Source organism: Girardinichthys multiradiatus, chromosome 2 (genome assembly GCF_021462225.1).
Source record: "Girardinichthys multiradiatus isolate DD_20200921_A chromosome 2, DD_fGirMul_XY1, whole genome shotgun sequence".
In the NCBI taxonomy this organism is placed as follows: Eukaryota; Metazoa; Chordata; class Actinopteri; order Cyprinodontiformes; family Goodeidae; genus Girardinichthys; species Girardinichthys multiradiatus.
The window spans coordinates 48,824,574-48,842,828 of NC_061795.1; the positions used below are offsets into that span (position 1 = coordinate 48,824,574).

At 41.8% G+C, this 18,255-nt stretch overlaps 1 protein-coding gene across 4 annotated transcripts in view; it reads left to right on the forward strand.

The window, feature by feature from the left end:
- The window catches only part of LOC124856332 (protein arginine N-methyltransferase 8-B), a 32,802-nt gene that overhangs the window by 13,557 nt on the left and 990 nt on the right, over nt 1-18,255 (forward strand). For 3 of the 4 annotated variants that reach the window (XM_047346690.1, XM_047346675.1, XM_047346697.1), the window contains 6 exons: nt 2,894-2,957; nt 6,483-6,625; nt 9,939-10,026; nt 11,146-11,261; nt 15,939-16,089; nt 18,074-18,195. In XM_047346690.1, the coding sequence (XP_047202646.1) occupies nt 2,894-2,957; nt 6,483-6,625; nt 9,939-10,026; nt 11,146-11,261; nt 15,939-16,089; nt 18,074-18,195 (684 nt within the window). The remainder of the gene's footprint in view (nt 1-2,893; nt 2,958-6,482; nt 6,626-9,938; nt 10,027-11,145; nt 11,262-15,938; nt 16,090-18,073; nt 18,196-18,255) is intronic. The other variant, XM_047346682.1, reaches the window with a different exon arrangement.

Here is an 18,255-nt window from a genome sequence, read left to right on the forward strand (position 1 = left end):
CAATGATTAACAGATAATCCGTGTTATTCACTTCACCTGTCAGCTGTTTTTTCTTACTATTCTTTACTTACGTCTCTTTGACAAAACAAGGATTTGAAAACAAATAGAAACTTTAAAATATATCAGTAATTAGAACATTCACAGTCAAAGGTTAACAGGCCAGACAGAAGGCAGAAATGACATCAGGGCAAAATTAGAAACATGCACTCGCTAATTCTCTGCACTGAGGCATGAGCGGGAGTCTCCAGGGTTGACCACAGTGATAGTGACTCTTCCTGTCACTTGTTAGATTTGCAAAAGAAATGGGTGTCATCATGTCTCTGGGCTTCAGTCTACTCAACCAAGTGTGATCCTAATGGATTCATGGCGGATGCCCATCCCTTCCCACTGAGATTCAGTCAGAGAAGAGAAATTATTCAGACGGTCTGGCATTCTGAGCCTTATTATCACACTCCATTAGCACAGAAACTCATGCATAGGCCTGGAAACATGCATACACCTGGAGCACACCATATGCATTGCATCCCTGATTATTTATGCAGTTGTTACAGCCATTGTTTATTTAGCACCAGAGGCACCAGAAGTCTTCCAAGCGGTCCTCCTGTAATTAGCACCTGAGTGCACAGCAGCACTACCTACTTCAGGAACACCATCTTAATGTGTGCTCGATCTGAGGGAAAACTGATGACCTCTGTTAAAAAATAGAGGCCAGAGTTTCTTATGTTTATTTTTTATAACTAAAATAAAAAAAAGGATGGAATATCTGATATCTTCATTTCTCAGAGAGTTTGATGCATATAAAGCAAGTCCAATCCTGCCCCACGAAGGACCTCATCCATCCATGAAAGCACACAGAGCAGCAGAGTGCTTTTTGTTTTTGGTCTGCTTGCTTCACCAGGGTCCCAGCTTGGCTTAGTCATTGTAGCTATACCAGTGCTGTTCATATGAGACCTCTTTATGTCATATGCCTTTAAGTTGTAGATTTGTAGCATGGAAAGAAATATAATAAATGCAAATGTAAATATGAATAACACATAGATACAGTATAAATATAACTCTGTCAAGTCAAGTGCACATGACTCAAAAACGAAAATCAAAATCACTGAACAATAAGAACACCGACAATTTTCTAGTATAACAAGCTGGAAAAGAATAAATGCATTTAGGTTTGAATTAAATACATTGTCTGAAGAGAAAATAAATTCAATGTTAAATATTCTGATGGTCTCAGTGGCTAGTTGAAGTCCGCCCAATATTAATTTGAAGTATTTTTCCATAATGATTCTTGGCAGCACTACAATCACTGTGGCAGCAACATGTCCCCTATTAAGGTTTTTTCCCTTTGTAGTCTTTAACCATTTGTCTATTTTCAGCTTGACTCCAGGGCATCTCCTGCAAAGCTAAATTAACCCCAGTGAACAACATCAGAAACCTGGTGCTGTCAGGCTCTGTATGTTCTTAGAGGCAAAAAAGAGAAATTATCCACCGAATGTGTTTTTAAGTATTTGTAGATGGTTACATTTTTTTATCAAACGTCTGTTTCCTTCTTGGATCAGTAGACTGCAGTACTGTTTCCTTTGTTACATTACAAAGGCACATGTTGTAGAAGGACATTTTCTGCTGATAGAAGCTAACAAGAAACGCCTCACTAAAGGAGCTCTGCTTTTAAATACTGTGGAGGTGAGACTGTGACATGGAAACTAGCTGAATGGGAGTGAAGCTTTGGATCCCAGGAGACTAGACTAATCACAGAACAGAAACATGGAATAACTAGAAGAACAAACACTAAGCAAAAGAGCTAAACATAGAAAATATAGAAATGACCCAAAATACAGGACTGAGACAAAAGTAATCACAAAGTGACTGAGATCATGACCAAACAATGATGATGATGAGCCTTGTGGAGGACCTAACAGCAGTACTGGTGGTGTGAAGAGTTAGAAAATAAAGACTCAACGATACACCAATGAGTGTGAGGTGTAGTAATAACACGCATCATCTGTTCTTCACGGCACCGGTGAGTCTGTGAGATACTGTACATATAACATGTTGTCCAGAAAGTTGACGTGCTGAAGCAGGAAAAACGACAGCTTAAAATTGGACGCCAACGACTAAATTGCTGTCACTAGACGACTGGGTCAGAACATCTCCAAAACTGCAGCTCTTGATGAGCATCCCTGGTCTGTAGTGGTCAGCATCTAGCAAACAAAGCAGTGGTGGTCAGGCCAAAGGGTCATGCCTTTTTGAGGACATCGGGAGGAAAGCCTGGCCCGCGTGGTCCGATTCAACAGAGGAGCAACTGTAGCTTGATCTCAGGAAGAAGTTAATTCTGGTTCTGATAGACAGGTGTCAGAACACGCAGAGCATTACAGTTTGTTGTGTATGGTGCATAGCTGCACCCCAGTTGGTGTGACTATGCTGAGTCATGTCTGTCTAAACAGAGTAAACTGCTAACTTCTATTTTTCTTGCCTTTAAATAGGCCACTTTCGTAAAACGTATTCCCAGCCCTGCCTTCAGCTTTCTGGTGTTCTTTGTTCCACTTTATTCTGCTGTTCTATTTTAAAACACAGAGGGCTGGAGAGTTTATACTTCAGTTCACTAAAAACATGCTCTCAGTGTTTTTTGGTTTTTAAAATATATGCTCTTCTCTTGTGGTTATTCCTGATTTCGCACAGAAGCTGTAAAACACCAGTTAATTAAATATTTGCTTGGCCTTGACTTTAATGCTAAATGTATACTGTGCATAATTATACAAATGCAAACAAGTAATGAAAAAAGATCTTCCTTGTTTCTGAGCAGTCAGCATGAGCAGAACCTTAAACAAAGTGAAGTCATGTTGTGTCTGCTGAGGACTTTGCTTTAAACATCTGCTCAATCTCATGTTTTTAACAGATTGAATGTTCCAGCATATCCGAGTACTCAGAGAGGATCATCAAGTCCAACCACCTCGACAGTGGTAAGAGCTGCAGCTGTTCCTCAGTGCATCCTTGCTGTGATGACACTGGACTGAAAGCACGTGCTGACATGCGTGGAGCAAACAGTTACAGTGCTGTAAAAAATTCCTCATTATCCTAAATTTTAACCGAACAAAAACCCAAAGTGACATCTGACAATCTTCTCACTACAGGTCCTTCTCAAAATATTAGCATATTGTGATAAAGTTCATTATTTCCCATAATGTCATGATGAAAATTTAACATTCATATATTTTAGATTCATTGCACACTAACTGAAATATTTCAGGTCTTTTATTGTCTTAATACGGATGATTTTGGCATACAGCTCATGAAAACCCAAAATTCCTATCTCACAAAATTAGCATATTTCATCCGACCAATAAAAGAAAAGTGTTTTTAATACAAAAAACATCAACCTTCAAATAATCATGTACAGTTATGCACTCAATACTTGGTCGGGAATCCTTTTGCAGAAATGACTGCTTCAATGCGGCGTGGCATGGAGGCAATCAGCCTGTGGCACTGCTGAGGTCTTATGGAGGCCCAGGATGCCTCGATAGCGGCCTTTAGCTCATCCAGAGTGTTGGGTCTTGAGTCTCTCAACGTTCTCTTCACAATATCCCACAGATTCTCTATGGGGTTCAGGTCAGGAGAGTTGGCAGGCCAATTGAGCACAGTGATACCATGGTCAGTAAACCATTTACCAGTGGTTTTGGCACTGTGAGCAGGTGCCAGGTCGTGCTGAAAAATGAAATCTTCATCTCCATAAAGCTTTTCAGCAGATGGAAGCATGAAGTGCTCCAAAATCTCCTGATAGCTAGCTGCATTGACCCTGCCCTTGATAAAACACAGTGGACCAACACCAGCAGCTGACACGGCACCCCAGACCATCACTGACTGTGGGTACTTGACACTGGACTTCTGGCATTTTGGCATTTCCTTCTCCCCAGTCTTCCTCCAGACTCTGGCACCTTGATTTCCGAATGACATGCAGAATTTGCTTTCATCTGAAAAAAGTACTTTGGACCACTGAGCAACAGTCCAGTGCTGCTTCTCTGTAGCCCAGGTCAGGCGCTTCTGCCGCTGTTTCTGGTTCAAAAGTGGCTTGACCTGGGGAATGCGGCACCTGTAGCCCATTTCCTGCACACGCCTGTACACGGTGGCTCTGGATGTTTCTACTCCAGACTCAGTCCACTGCTTCCGCTGGTCCCCAAAGGTCTGGAATCGGCCCTTCTCCACAATCTTCCTCAGGGTCCGGTCACCTCTTCTCGTTGTGCAGCGTTTTCTGCCACACTTTTTCCTTCCCACAGACTTCCCACTGAGGTGCCTTGATACAGCACTCTGGGAACAGCCTATTCGTTCGGAAATTTCTTTCTGTGTCTTACCCTCTTGCTTGAGGGTGTCAATAGTGGCCTTCTGGACAGCAGTCAGGTCGGCAGTCTTACCCATGATTGGGGTTTTGAGTGATGAACCAGGCTGGGAGTTTTAAAGGCCTCAGGAATCTTTTTCAGGTGTTTAGAGTTAACTCGTTGATTCAGATGATTAGGTTCATAGCTCGTTTAGAGACCCTTTTAATGATATGCTAATTTTGTGAGATAGGAATTTTGGGTTTTCATGAGCTGTATGCCAAAATCATCCGTATTAAGACAATGAAAGACCTGAAATATTTCAGTTAGTGTGCAATGAATCTAAAATATATGAATGTTAAATTTTCATCATGACATTATGGAAAATAATGAACTTTATCACAATATGCTAATATTTTGAGAAGGACCTGTATATGTCATGCCATCATTGCCAAAATGGAGGTGTGTCTGCTAAACCACACCTGAACCAGAGACATCAGATACGTCTTTCCAGGACTGAGGAGAAACAGAACTGGACTGTAGCCCAGTGGTCCAAAGTCCTCTTTTCAGATAAAAGTAAAGCTTGCATTTCATTTGGAGATCAAGGTCCCAGAGTCTGGAGGAAGAGTGGAGAGGCCAGGAATCCAAGCTGCTGAGGTCCAACGGGACGTTTCCGCAGTCTGTGATTATAGGAGCCATGTCATCAGCTGGTCTTGGTCCACTGGGTTCTATTAGGGTCCAAAGTCACAGCTGCCATCTACTAAGACATTCAAGAGCTCTTCTTTCATTTTCTAGCAGGAATTGGTACTGGTCCACACTGCCAGCAGTACCAGTACCTGCTTTAATCACCATGTTAACACCAGAAAACTGACATGACCTAAATCCCATAGAGAATCTATGGGCTGTTGGTTGGAGTAAGATGAGAGACCAGAACCAACATTGTAGACTGGCTGAAGGTCCCTATAAAAGCAAGCTGGGCTTCCAGAACTCCTCAGCAGAACCACAGGCTGATATCCTCCATGCCATGCTGCATTGATGCAGTAATTCATGTAAAAGGAGCCCAGACCAAGTGCTGATTGCATATACTGCACAGTACATGGACAGTGAACTTGTTTTCCTGTATTTCCTGCATCCTCTTTTTTTATTGGTCTGAAGTGATATTCAAATTTCCTGAGAAATTGAATTTTTGATTTTTATTTGCTGCCAGACAGAATCATTAAAAACAGCGGAAAAAAACACAGGAAATACATCACTCTGAGGAATTAATTTATATAGTAATGGGTTTCTTTTTTTTAAAGAGTCATACAAATAAAGTTCCTTAAGTAAATTTTAATATTTACAGATGTACTTGCATACCTTGTGGTATTTTTACTAAAGACAAAAAAACAACCTGGAAAACAAAAAAGTTTTTCCAGGTTAAGGGAGCAATAAATAAACTCACTGTCATGAAAATGAATTAAAATAAAAGAGGGAAGGAAAGCAGAAAGACTGGATGTAAAAGCGGAATAAGTGTGAATTTATGAATATAATCACAATACACACAGTTATCTTTCCACCATCATGCTCTGTTTTTGCTCAGTTGTGTTAGGTTGCTCAGACATGCTTTCACCTTTTGTAAATGTATTGGGTGCAGTTTAATATGTGAACTGCAACAAAAAACTAATTTCCTGCAAAGCCACAAGCCACACACCAACTGAGTAATAGCTCCATAAACCATCCTGTCAGCAAATGTCCTATCTGTATCCCTATGAAAACCAAATATTCTCCAGTAATTTAGAGAAGTGTTAGCAGTGTTTGCTGTGTGGTGGACGGTGAAGGAGCAGGAAGCAATCAGGGAGCATGGCTTACATGTTTTTCTGGCAGCCGCTTATATCAACAGAGAAGCTCTACAGTAACTTCTCGCCAAAGCAGAGCAAACAGAGCTGAAGCAGCGCAAAGATTCAATCCTCCATTGTAGTTCCTATTGGACCCGATCTGATATGAGCAGCACAGCTGCTCTGGAAGCTGTTATCCCACCCACTCTATCCATTATTATTCTGTTCCCACAGAAATCTGTTACATATTACCGTAGGCTCCAGTCCAACCTCTGTTGCAGCCAATCTCTGAATGTAAGTAGTTGCTCTGATACTGTACATGCTTTTAGGTTGTGGTTACATGAATTCATGCTGTGTGTTTTAGTTATCACCATATTCAAAGGCAAGGTGGAGGAGGTGGAGCTTCCTGTGGAGAAGGTTGACATCATTATATCTGAGTGGATGGGCTACTGTCTGTTCTATGAATCCATGCTCCACACCGTCATCTTTGCAAGAGACAAGTGGCTGGTATGACATGTCAACAGGTTGTCTTTGTGAGATGTGCTTTTAATAATCAGTGCATCTTAATTTGATGCATCCTGCTGTAAGCAACCAAACTCCACCAAGTAATAAGCTCAATCAATCTTTAGGATGTATGGCTTTAGTTCAATCCATTCATTGTCTGTTTTCCATGTTTACCAAGATGAATTTCCTACATACAAACATATTTGATATTTTACATAAAAATGAGTAGAGCAGATCCTAAATAAATTTAAAGTTATTCTATTTTTACACCATTATTAAACCAGAAGTCCCACTGAAACATATATGTTATGATGGAGGTCTGGTTGAGGTAGCAGCCACATTAATCGAAACTATTAAACTGAAGTACATAAATAACAAAACACAATGTCACAATTATTCAAACATGGTGACCTCTCAAGATAAGAAAAAAATCCCATAATCCTTTTACAGCTTTTATTTTTACGATAGTCTAGAAATCATTAATGGATGTGATTGTTTTTAGTTTAAGAACTAAACAGCTGTTGTTGGTAAATAATAGGTTTCAGATAAACTTGATTATTGTGAAGCGGGAATAGAGAACATCATGAAGAACCCAACAGACTGGTCAGGAAGAAAGTTGTGGAGAAGTTTAAAGCGGAAGAGGCGGAAGAGGACGAGTACGAGTACTTGTCCTCTTCCACTTATCTGGGACCGGGTCACGGGGGCAGCAGACTCAGCAGAGACACCCAGACGTCCCTCTCCCCAGACACCTCCTCCAGCTCCTCCGGGGGGAGCCCAAGGCGTTCCCAGGCCAGCCGAGAGACATAGTCCCTCCAGTGTGTCCTGGGCCGTCCCCTGGGCCTCCTCCCGGTGGGACGTGCCTGGAACACCTCCCGATGAAGGCGTCCAGGAGGCATCCGGTATAGATGCCCGAGCCACCTCAACTGGCTCCTCTAGATGTGGAGGAGCAGCAGCTCTACTCCGAGCTCCTCACCCTATCTCTAAGGGAGTGCCCGGCCACCCTACGGAGGAAGCTCATTTTAGCCGCTTTTATCCAGGATCTCGTTCTTTCGGTCATGACCCAAAGTTCATGGCCATAAGTGAGGGTAGGAACGTAGACCGACCGGTAAATTGAGAGCTTCGCTTTTCGGCTCAGCTCTCTCTTCACCACAACGGACCAGCACAGTGCCCCCATTACTGCGGCTGCCGCACCGATCCGTCTGTCAATCTCCCGCTCCATTCTTCCCTCACTCGTGAACAAGACCCCGAGATACTTAAACTCCTCCACTTGAGGCAGGAACTCCCCTCCAACCTGAAGAGGACAAGCCACCCTTTTCCGGTCGAGAACCATGGCCTCGGACTTGGAGGAGCTGATCCTCATCCCAGCCGCTTCACACTCGGCTGTGAACCGCCCCAGCGCATGCTATAGGTCTTGGCTAGAGGGGGCTAGCAGGACCACTCATCTGCAAAAAGAAGAGACGAAATCCACTGGTCCCCAAACCAGACCCCCTCCGGCCCTTGGCTGCATCTAGAAATCCTGTCCATAAAAGTTATGAACAGGACCGGTGACAAAGGGCAGCCCTGCCGGAGTCCAACATGCACCGGGAACAGGTCCGACTTGGTGCCGGCAATGCGGACCAAACTCCTGCTCCGCTCGTACAGAGACCGGATGGCCCCTAGTAAAGGGCCCCCAACTCCATACTCCTGGAGCACCCCCCAAAGGGCATCACGAGGGACACAGTCGAATGCTTTCTCCAGGTCCACAAAACACATGTGAACCGAATGGGCAAACTCCCATGAACCCTCGAGTACCCTGTAGAGGGTATAGAGGTCCAGTGTTCCACGGCCGGGACGAAAACCACACTGCTCCTCCTGAAGCTGAGGTTTGACTATCGGCTGGACTCTCCTCTCCAATACCCTGGCGTAGGCCTTACCAGGGAGGCTGAGGAGTGTGATTGGAACACACCCTCCGGTCACCCTTCTTATGAAGGGGGACCACAACCCCAGTCTGCCAGTCCAGAGGCACTGTCCCCGACCGCCACGCAATGTTGAAGAGGCGTGTCCACCATGACAGCCCCACAACATCCAGAGACTTGAGGTACTCAGGGTGGATCTCATCCAACCCCGAAGCCCTGCCACCGTTGAGGTTTTTAACCACCTTGGTGACTTCAGCCTGGGTGATGAAAGAGTCCAACCCCGAGTCCCCAGCCTCTGTTTCCACCAGGGAATGCGTGATGGCAGGATTGAGGAGATCTTCGAAGTACTCCTTCCACCGCCCGATAATGTCCCCAGTCGAGGTCAGCAGCTCCCCACCCCCTCTGTAAACAGTGTTGGCAAAACACTGCTTCCCCCTCCTGAGGCGCCAGACGGTTTGCCAGAATCGCTTCGAGGCCAACCGGTACTCCTTCTCCATGGCCTCACCAAACTCCTCCCAGGCCCAAGTTTTTGCCCCCGGGCGGTGGCAGAGGCAAAAACTCAGAGAGGCAAAAAGGCAGTTAGGTTCTAAAAAAATTAAGCTTTGAACATCCCCTAGAGCTCAGTTTAAACCCTCACCTAAACACGGAGAGAGGATCTACCAAGACATGACGTCCATCTAAAATAACAGGCTGGGCAAGAAAAGCAGTAATCAGAGAAGAAGAGTTGGAAAACTTTGGCCTAAATTCAAGACACTTTGTTTGGAAAATACCATAAAATATGGTGGTGGCAGCATCATGCTGTGGGGATGTTATTGGTTTCCAGGGACAGGGAATCTGGTCAGAGCTGATAGGAAGACAGATGGAGCTAAATCAAAGACAATCCTGGAAAGAAAAAAGTTGCAGAAGACGGGGGTGGAGTGTTGTGTGTTAGAATGGCCTAGTCAAATTCCAGGCCTGAATCCTGTTGAGAAAATGTGGCAACACTTGAAAATTGATGTTCAGAAGAACTTGTAACCAGTTCAGTCTAGATGAGAAAGGTTGGTGTAGACATAACCCAAAACACATGCAGTGAAAAGTGTGACTCAAAGGGAGTGAATACTAATGCAGACAGCTTTGAGATGTTTTTATGTGAAAAGTAAAAACTAACCACGTATCAGTTTCCTTCCACTTCACAGTTATACACTACTCATAAATTTCCCACTGGGGGTTGTCTGCAAGGCACTGCACATTAAATGTGTTAATAAATATCTTCTTTAGGGATTGTTATATTATTAGCTATTCCATCATAGTATGGGGGCTGAGGTAAAAATGTGCATAGACAATTTAAAAGTGCTTTTGTGTGAGGGATAAACAGAGCTGCTGTAAAGTAGATATTATATATTGTGTTTAGGAATGTTTTCTTTGCCTTCTTTTTCAAACAGAAGGCCGGTGGGTTGATGTTTCCTGACCGAGCCTCCCTGTACGTGTTGGCCATCGAAGACAGGCAGTACAAAGACTTCAAAATACATTGTAAGTGCATCCCTCATGTTTGAATGTACTCTAAGGTTTTCCCCCTCATGGTCCCTGAATTGGCCTTTTTGGCTCTGTGTGACTTTAAAAACAGCTAGTTGATGAATGGACGCCTATAGAACAAGTTTGGGTTTGGTTCCCATACAGAACCATCCCTCAGGCTCAAGATTGGGGGCATTAACTGACATCATAGATCAACAATCCCCTCATCACTCACCCCACTCAGAACCAGCCAGAAGGACTGTGGGTGAGTTTATTGTCAGAAAGCACATGATCAGCACCACCATCATGTTTTTCCATCAGTCCACAACTCAGAAACCAGCAGCCACACAAACAAACCACAGCTGAAAGGTCTCACATGAGCTTTGATTGAAAGACAGAGAAAGTCATGTGGCCCAAAGCACTGCAGTGTCTCCTGGTGAAGTTTAGGGAGTCCAGTGTAGTCAGCAGTGATTCTGGATTATAAAATGTCACACTCAGATGTGTTCATAATGAATGTAAACTTTTTTCCCCTGGCAATGTGCCTAAGAAGACCTTTATGCTGACTAAGAAGTGGTCCTTTGAAGGATTTCTGTATTCTAAGGGCCTCCAGTGATCACTACTGCTCCTCTTAGTAGCACACTGTCTCTGATAAGTAGACAGCAAGAAATGCAAATACACTAAATCATAAAAGCCATGTGGGCTTTTTTGATCTGTTCATCATCCTCAGTTCGTCTCCCCTTTTGGGTCATGACAGAGATGCTTGCTCACACATTTATCATAAGAGCCTGTATGAATAATGTATGGGACAGTTTAGCTCAGGCAACAAGGATTTGCGACACAAGATTGAAGTCTGACTTTAAGCAGATCTGTAATAACAGAGTGTTGCCTAACAAAATGTGATTTTTAGCGTGTCACACTAAAAATCCTTCCAAAATGTTTGAAGGTGTATCTGAAGGGTCATAGATCATACGACTCTGGGAATCTCAACAAGATGCTCCTCCTCCTATCTCCTGATGTTTCCCAGCTGCAGCCAAGCTCTTCACAGTTTTTCCTGGAGCAGGAGCAAAATGGATTCATGTGTTTGCAATAAAAGCAAAGTAAAAACATGTGGATATAATGCTATGCTGCATTCACTAGGGTGGGAGAACGTGTATGGCTTTGACATGACCTGCATCCGTAACGTGGCAATAAAGGAGCCCCTGGTGGACGTAGTGGACCCCAAACAGGTGGTGACCAACTCCTGCCTGGTGAAGGTTAGTATTGTAATCACAGAAATATAAAATGGCTCATTTCTGATAGTAAGTAATCACATAACAGGAGGAACACAGACAGTAGAGCTTAGGTGAAGATGTACACTGATGTTTTCACTATTTGCCACACAAAACAGGGCTGCCTTCAGAAAGTTTCATTCAGTGGCTTTCATACCTGGGGGGGGGGGGGGGGGGGTTCCTGACCATAGACTCAATATTTCAATCTTCTAACCCCTGAGCTTCTTATTTATCACTTTTACTTTGTGATATGATGCTGCATCATGTCCATCACCAAACTGCTGCATTATAGTTGGACAATGTTGCTCCTAAAGGCTGTTCTGATCCTTTTCTATACTCACAGAGATGTCTTTATGCAGAACTATGAGTGAGTCCACTCTCTTAAACAAGAGGCAACGCCACACAGGAATAGCCTCAGGAGGTGTCACTGTCAGCAGAATATAGACTCATGATAGTCTTCACCTTAAAGCCATTTTGTGCAACTATCCCAAAGGTTCTGAAGTAATTTTACAGGAGAAAATAAATTCCTCAGTCCTCCTGGTTCTTCCTTTTGTGCTTCGGTTGGATCACCCAAAAATGGGGAAAAGTGGCATTTTTGCTGTCCTTCTTGACACCAGCATACAGAAGTCTTTCCACTCTGTGTGTGCAAAAATACTCACACCTGTCTGCTGCTGGTATTTCCATAAGCAAGCTCTGCAGTAGATGGTCTTCACACTAACTGGACATGCCCTAAATATTTCTTCACAGAAGTCAAATGTCTCTATGAAATTTTTGAACTTTGTACAATTTGATTGCAGCAATATTCTTGCCTGTGAATTTGCTGTGATGCAAAGTGACAATGACAACAAATGTTTCCTTTAAGCAACCATGGTTGCCAAAAAGACATGATCTCAAGCTCCACCCCCTTTTAAGGGCATCGTCCTCATCTTCCAGATGAGAATCACATGATGATGTCTGCTGCCTGATGGTCATTAACATCATCATCATTAAGGTCAGCGAGAAGAGACCAGCAGGTCACTTTGTGGCCGGGCTAAAATCAAATGGTTTTGTGATCAAGAAAACTTTTATAACATTTGCATTTAAATGAATTTAATCTGGACACTTATTAAAGCAACACTGACTAAATGTGACTTTACTTCATTCAAATGTTAAGTTGTAAAGAAAATAAAACTTTTGGCCTTCATTATGCTTTGAAAATGAAAATATCATCAACATATGAATCAGAAGAGTCCTAAAAATGTTGAAGAAGCTGTTGTAATATGAATTATTCCATCTTCAGCAAGCAAGGCACAACTTTATTTGAGTTGAGTTTATTCAGATATTAATAACATACACACATCCATTGCGCCAATGCACAAAATCAACAGAAATATATATCTGAATAGGGGTGGGTAGAAGTAAATAACTCATATAATCCCATCCTTTCAGTAACTCTGGCCTCAAAACACACATATCAGTTTCCTTCTAAAGCTGCACTCAAAAAAAATTATTTTGTGCTTATGAACTTCAGTTTTTTAAATTTTTATCTCTGACATATTTTGCAAAAATCTGTTCTTTGTATCTCTTATTGAACTTTTGAATCACTTCACATTGTTTAAGTTATTGGTCCAAGTTGTTCCATTTCTTTACTCCACTAACAGTAATAGAAAAGCTTTTTAATGTTGTACCAACTTATTAGATTTAAAATCAACACGATTCTCTTAGATCCTGGGTTCGATTCCCAGCTGGGGGTCTTTCTGCATGGAGTTTGCATGTTCTCCCCGTGCATGCGTGGGTTCTCACCGGGTACTCTGGCTTCCTCCCACAGTCCAAAGACATGCCTGTTAGGTTAATTGGTCACTATAAATTGCCCTTAGGTGTATGAATGAGTGTGTGCTTGGTTGTTTGTGTGTTGCCCTGCGATGGACTGGCGACCTGTCCAGGATGTACCCCGCCTCTCGCCCATAGACTGCTGGAGATAGGCACCAGCTCCCCTGCGACCCACTATGGAATAAGCGGTAGAAAATGACTGATTGACTGACAATTCTCTTAGATTTCATTGTTTCCATTTAATAAACTCTTTGAATATTCGCAGGTATTGTTTGTTTCTGGCCTTGAATAGAATCTGCAGTGTTTGAAAGTCCACCAGATCATACATTTTTGTGTTTTTGATTGAATGAATAGTGGGTTAGTGTGAGCTCGATATCCAGCATTATTAATGATTCTTATTGCCCTTTCTTGCAAGTGGACTATTGGATTTAGAGTAGTTTTGTAATTGTTGCCCCAATTATCCTGTGTGTTGTAATCAGCGTAGCCTGAAGTCAGTAGCTCCAGATTATTACAGTTAGTGATCCTTTGTATTAAACCTTCTGAATTATCAGTTGTAGTGGAGTTTATATTCATGGATTTACCTTACTTCCTGTTACTCATTTGCACATTTCCAGGTCCTCCATACTCTGGATGACAGGGATCTTTGCTTGCTCAGGCGCCCCGTTGAGCTTTAGGAAAACGTTGCAGTTGGATGTCCATGTGTTTTGTATCTTTTTAGTTTTCTAAAATAGTTTCACTGTTTTGTTTAGTGAGGCGTTCATTAATGTAATCATTGGATCCTTTCAATTTCGGACCTTGTCTGAGCAGAGTGACTTTGTGTTATCTGCTCACAAATGTTTGTGTCACAGCCGATTTGTTGCTTGCAGAAATCATTTGATAGAGATTTTTGAATTTAGTCATGTTATCTTTGGTACAGAGTTTGTTTAATGATCTTATAAATGTGATTAAAAAAAAACATACAATAGAAAAAATTCAAATTTTTACCACTCAGTCTCCTAAAACAGTACATGTTCCCTCTAAGCATTTATTTCTTTTATCAATAATCTATATACATTATTTAGATTAAACACCTTGACCTGCCTTAAGCAGCAAAAACATTTAAAGTAACATGCTCCTTCAAGAAAACATTATTACAGATCCCAGTTTTTTATCTCAGCTTGTTTGGAAAAGGGCTGGTTGTGGTTGGAATGGTAATTTCCCACTGATAAAACACACCAAATAAACCAAATAGATGACAATACTTGACTGAGAAACATCCTGCCTGGCCTTGATGTGGCTGGAATGAGTTTGACCTTGATGTGCGGCGCCCTCTCTCTGTGAAATTCCCTGATCAGGCTGCTGCACTGTGCATGACAATAGTAGCCTGTCTAGTCACCCTGATTGTTCTCCTCTTCATGTAGACCTTCTTATCGCTGACATTGATTACAGGTTTCTGTCTGGTTTCCGCTCTGTCCTGACTGAACTCTGCTTCGTGATCGCACCTTGACTTTCATCAGACTCGCCTCCCTGCCTTGTGAAGGGAAAAACAACCCATACAGCAGCAATCCCCTGTCGGCTGGCTACACTGTCTTTAAATGAATCACTGAATGACAGTATAAACGTTGTAGAACTGAGCGGTTCTACACACAGAACCTTCATTTATGAGACATTTCTCAGAAAGGATCATTGATGTCCAAGAACCTGAATAAAGCTATTTTTTACAATCATGATTTACATTTTTATTTTGTCGTAAACTTTAAAATATGACCATTGATACTGCTTCTCCAAAGCAAATTTATTTAGTAGAAGTATTTTTATCTTTTTTCTTATAGCTGCATCTAAGAATCATGCATTGATTTTTATGGCCAGCAGCTAAAAGGCTTATTCCTCCACAGCAAATGTTTTGTCTGGCACCCATGAAAGCTAGAAGTGAAGGTCTGTTAGCAGTGATGATACAAGAGAAACCCAGCACTGCAGTGCAGGTTTCAGAAAGACTACGATCATACTGTTACCTCTCTAAGCTGTGATGGAACATGTTGCTGTGTTGGTCATTGCAAAATCATCACATGTCCAGTTAAACTAAATGCTTTCAGATGTGGGTCCTTGCACCATGTATGAATAACATTTGAATGCTGAGACTCTCCTACCAAAGAGCCACTGGGATCTTAATGTTTTACTAGTAATCTGCACCCTTCTCCAGATGTGAACTAACTGCCCGTTTAGATCCTTTGGCATAATTTCAGAACTGCCGTTTGCTGCAGTTATATCAGCAAGTCTTTTAGGGTATGTTTCTACTACCTTTGAACAACTGAAGGCTGAACTTTTTGTAAAATAGCTCATTCAGATTGGATGGAGGCCGTTTGTGAACAGGAATGTTTAAGACATGTCACAGATTCCTAATTGGATGTGGATCTGGACTTTGACTGGGCCAGTTTAACACATAATATGCTTTGATCTAAACCGTTCCATTGTATTTCAGACTGTATGTTTAGGGTGGTTGGGTCCTACTGGAAGATGAACCTCCATCCCAATCCCAAGCCTTCTAACAGGTTTTCTTCCCCTTCAACTTCGACCAGCTTCCCCTTTTTTTCTGCTGATTTGCAAACATTCTGAAAACCGGGTATCTTTTTCATTTCACTTCAAACTTCTTTGATGTTTTGCGCTCTGTTCCATAAAATCCCAAAGAAGTATTCACATCAAGGGATGTGAATACTTTTGCAAGGCACTGTATGAACCCCAACATAAATTAGAATCTCAGCTTATTACAGCGAGGCTGCTCCTGAGGCGTCTTGGAAAAAATCAGACCGAGAAGCTTTAAGAAATGACATAAGATTTTATATAATGTTTGCTGATTTTAGATTGTCTCCTTTTCAGGAGGTGGACATCTACACTGTAAAAGCTGAGGACCTCTCATTCACCTCAGCTTTCTGCTTGCAAATCCAGAGGAATGACTACATCCATGCCCTTGTCACTTTCTTTAACATTGAGTTTACCAAGTGTCACAAGAAGACTGGTTTTTCCACAGGTAAGAGCTCAACACCTCTTCTTCATGTGCAGTGGTCATTGGGGGTAATTATAATGTGTGCAGGATGTAGTCAGCTGGCAAACATTAGAGTTGCAGAGATTCAGAGCTTCCAAACAACTGTCTTATGAATCTGTTAAATATGAAGCTACTGACATTAGTATGTTAGTTAACATTTACATAAAGTACAGTGGTGTAATTTTTCACTCTGAATTTAAAGCACTCGATAAAAAGACAGGATTAAAAAAGTGACAAGATTTACATGAGTAAATTAAAACCTTTGGCCACACAACATACCAGACTAGAGCAGACTGGTATTTCTGAAGCCCAACTTTTCTACACCAGACTTTGAAAAATTAGGTTGTAATTATTATGGTTTGGAGGGGTGAGAAGATGGTCCTTATTGTGCTTACAGATAGATCTACTTATAGAAAAGCATATTTTTCTTGAAGTTTGTGCTGTAAATTATGACCCAAGCATTGGGGTTTGGAGTGAATTACGTTTAAGCACTTCGTCAAAACTGGTGAGTGGCTGACCTCTAGTGGTGGAGGTTTTAATTTCTTTGACACTTAGATGGATTTCTTGGCTCCTTTGCTGGAAATAATCACAGATCCTCTTTTTTTCTGAAACTAAACTCTTAGAGAGACCTTTCCTCTTCAACACAAAGAATTATACTCTGTTATTTCCAGGATCAGCCTCTCCTTTCCATCTCACTACCTTTCTATTGATTTCCCAACGTCAGACCTGAGGACTCACCTGCCAAAAAACTTTAACATAAAGAGTTTACAGACAGAGAGCTAAAATGGACCCCTTTAAAGCAAACTGCATCAGACTTTTGACCCCCGCAGACAAAGAGAATTGAAGGAGAGCTCAAAGACTCCATTTCATGCCCGTCAGTGGAAATGCCTTTTCATCAGCTGCATTACCATAAGAAGCAGAACTGGTTTCCAACTATCTGTCCAAACAACTGAGCCGAGCATGTCCAGCTGCCAAGCTGATTGACAGGTCCTTTTATCTATAAACTTGCTGAGAGCTAGGCCAGAAAGCCGAAGCAACCAGTTCACCACAGGGAGACTGGCAGGAATTCAATTCAAGAGTCACTGACCTTTAAAACCCCGGGAAGTCATCAGTGACTGTCAGGACTCTGGAGAATACTCACACATGTGTTTTGGTGCTGATAGTATCGAGCTTTGTCCATCTCTAGTGTGTCTCCAGGCACTGCAGCAGAGATCTGTGAGATGTTCAAAACTTGAGACGTTATTTTAGAACCTAATCCTGCTGTAACTTTCTCTACAACGTTCTCCCTGACCTGTCTGCTAGGTTCCCCGGTATTCGTGATGCTGTGTGTTCTCCAGTGTTCTCTAAAGAACCTGTGAGGCCAGAAACAGAACATCTGAAGCCATTCTGAGATTTAAAAACACACATGGGGACGAATTTAATGATTTGTGGAGGCTGTTGCTTGCATTTGAATTAAAAGGGGAAAAAACAACAGCTGTATTTTTTTGTCACTTCATATTAACACGCTACTTTATGTTGATCAATCACATAAAATCCTAATAAAATCCATTTAAGTGTTTTGGTTTTAAGGTTAAAAAATCTGAAAAGTTTAAAGGATGTAAATACTTATGCAATGCATTGGAAAAACAATTTGTATCACCTTTCCCCATAAAACTTTCAGTAGATTAAACATAGAATAAAAATAATTATAAGGAATTGTACGATAAGGTTAAATTAACAACTGCACTTTCAAAAGGTGACATTAAGAATCAGGTGTGAACACAAGTTGGATACTGAATGACATAAAAGTCAAATCATTTGCCAAGATTTATAAAGTTCAGGTTGCACTAAGCTTGAGGAAAATTAAGACGGTTTATGAGGTTTTTATCACAGCTGCAAAAGGCTAAATGAATAAGGGAAATATTAATACAAATGTCTTTTTTTTCTAAGTGTCTGATTAATATTGTGCTTTTGTTTGTGTGTGCTGCAGCTCCAGATGCTTCGTACACCCACTGGAAGCAAACCGTTTTCTACCTGGAGGATTATTTAACAGTGCGGCGAGGAGAAGAAATTGTTGGCAGCATCGCTATGAAACCCAACGAGAACAATATTGTGAGTTAGATGTATCTTATGATCATACCGTATAAGTAGGAAATAATGCATGCACTGTTT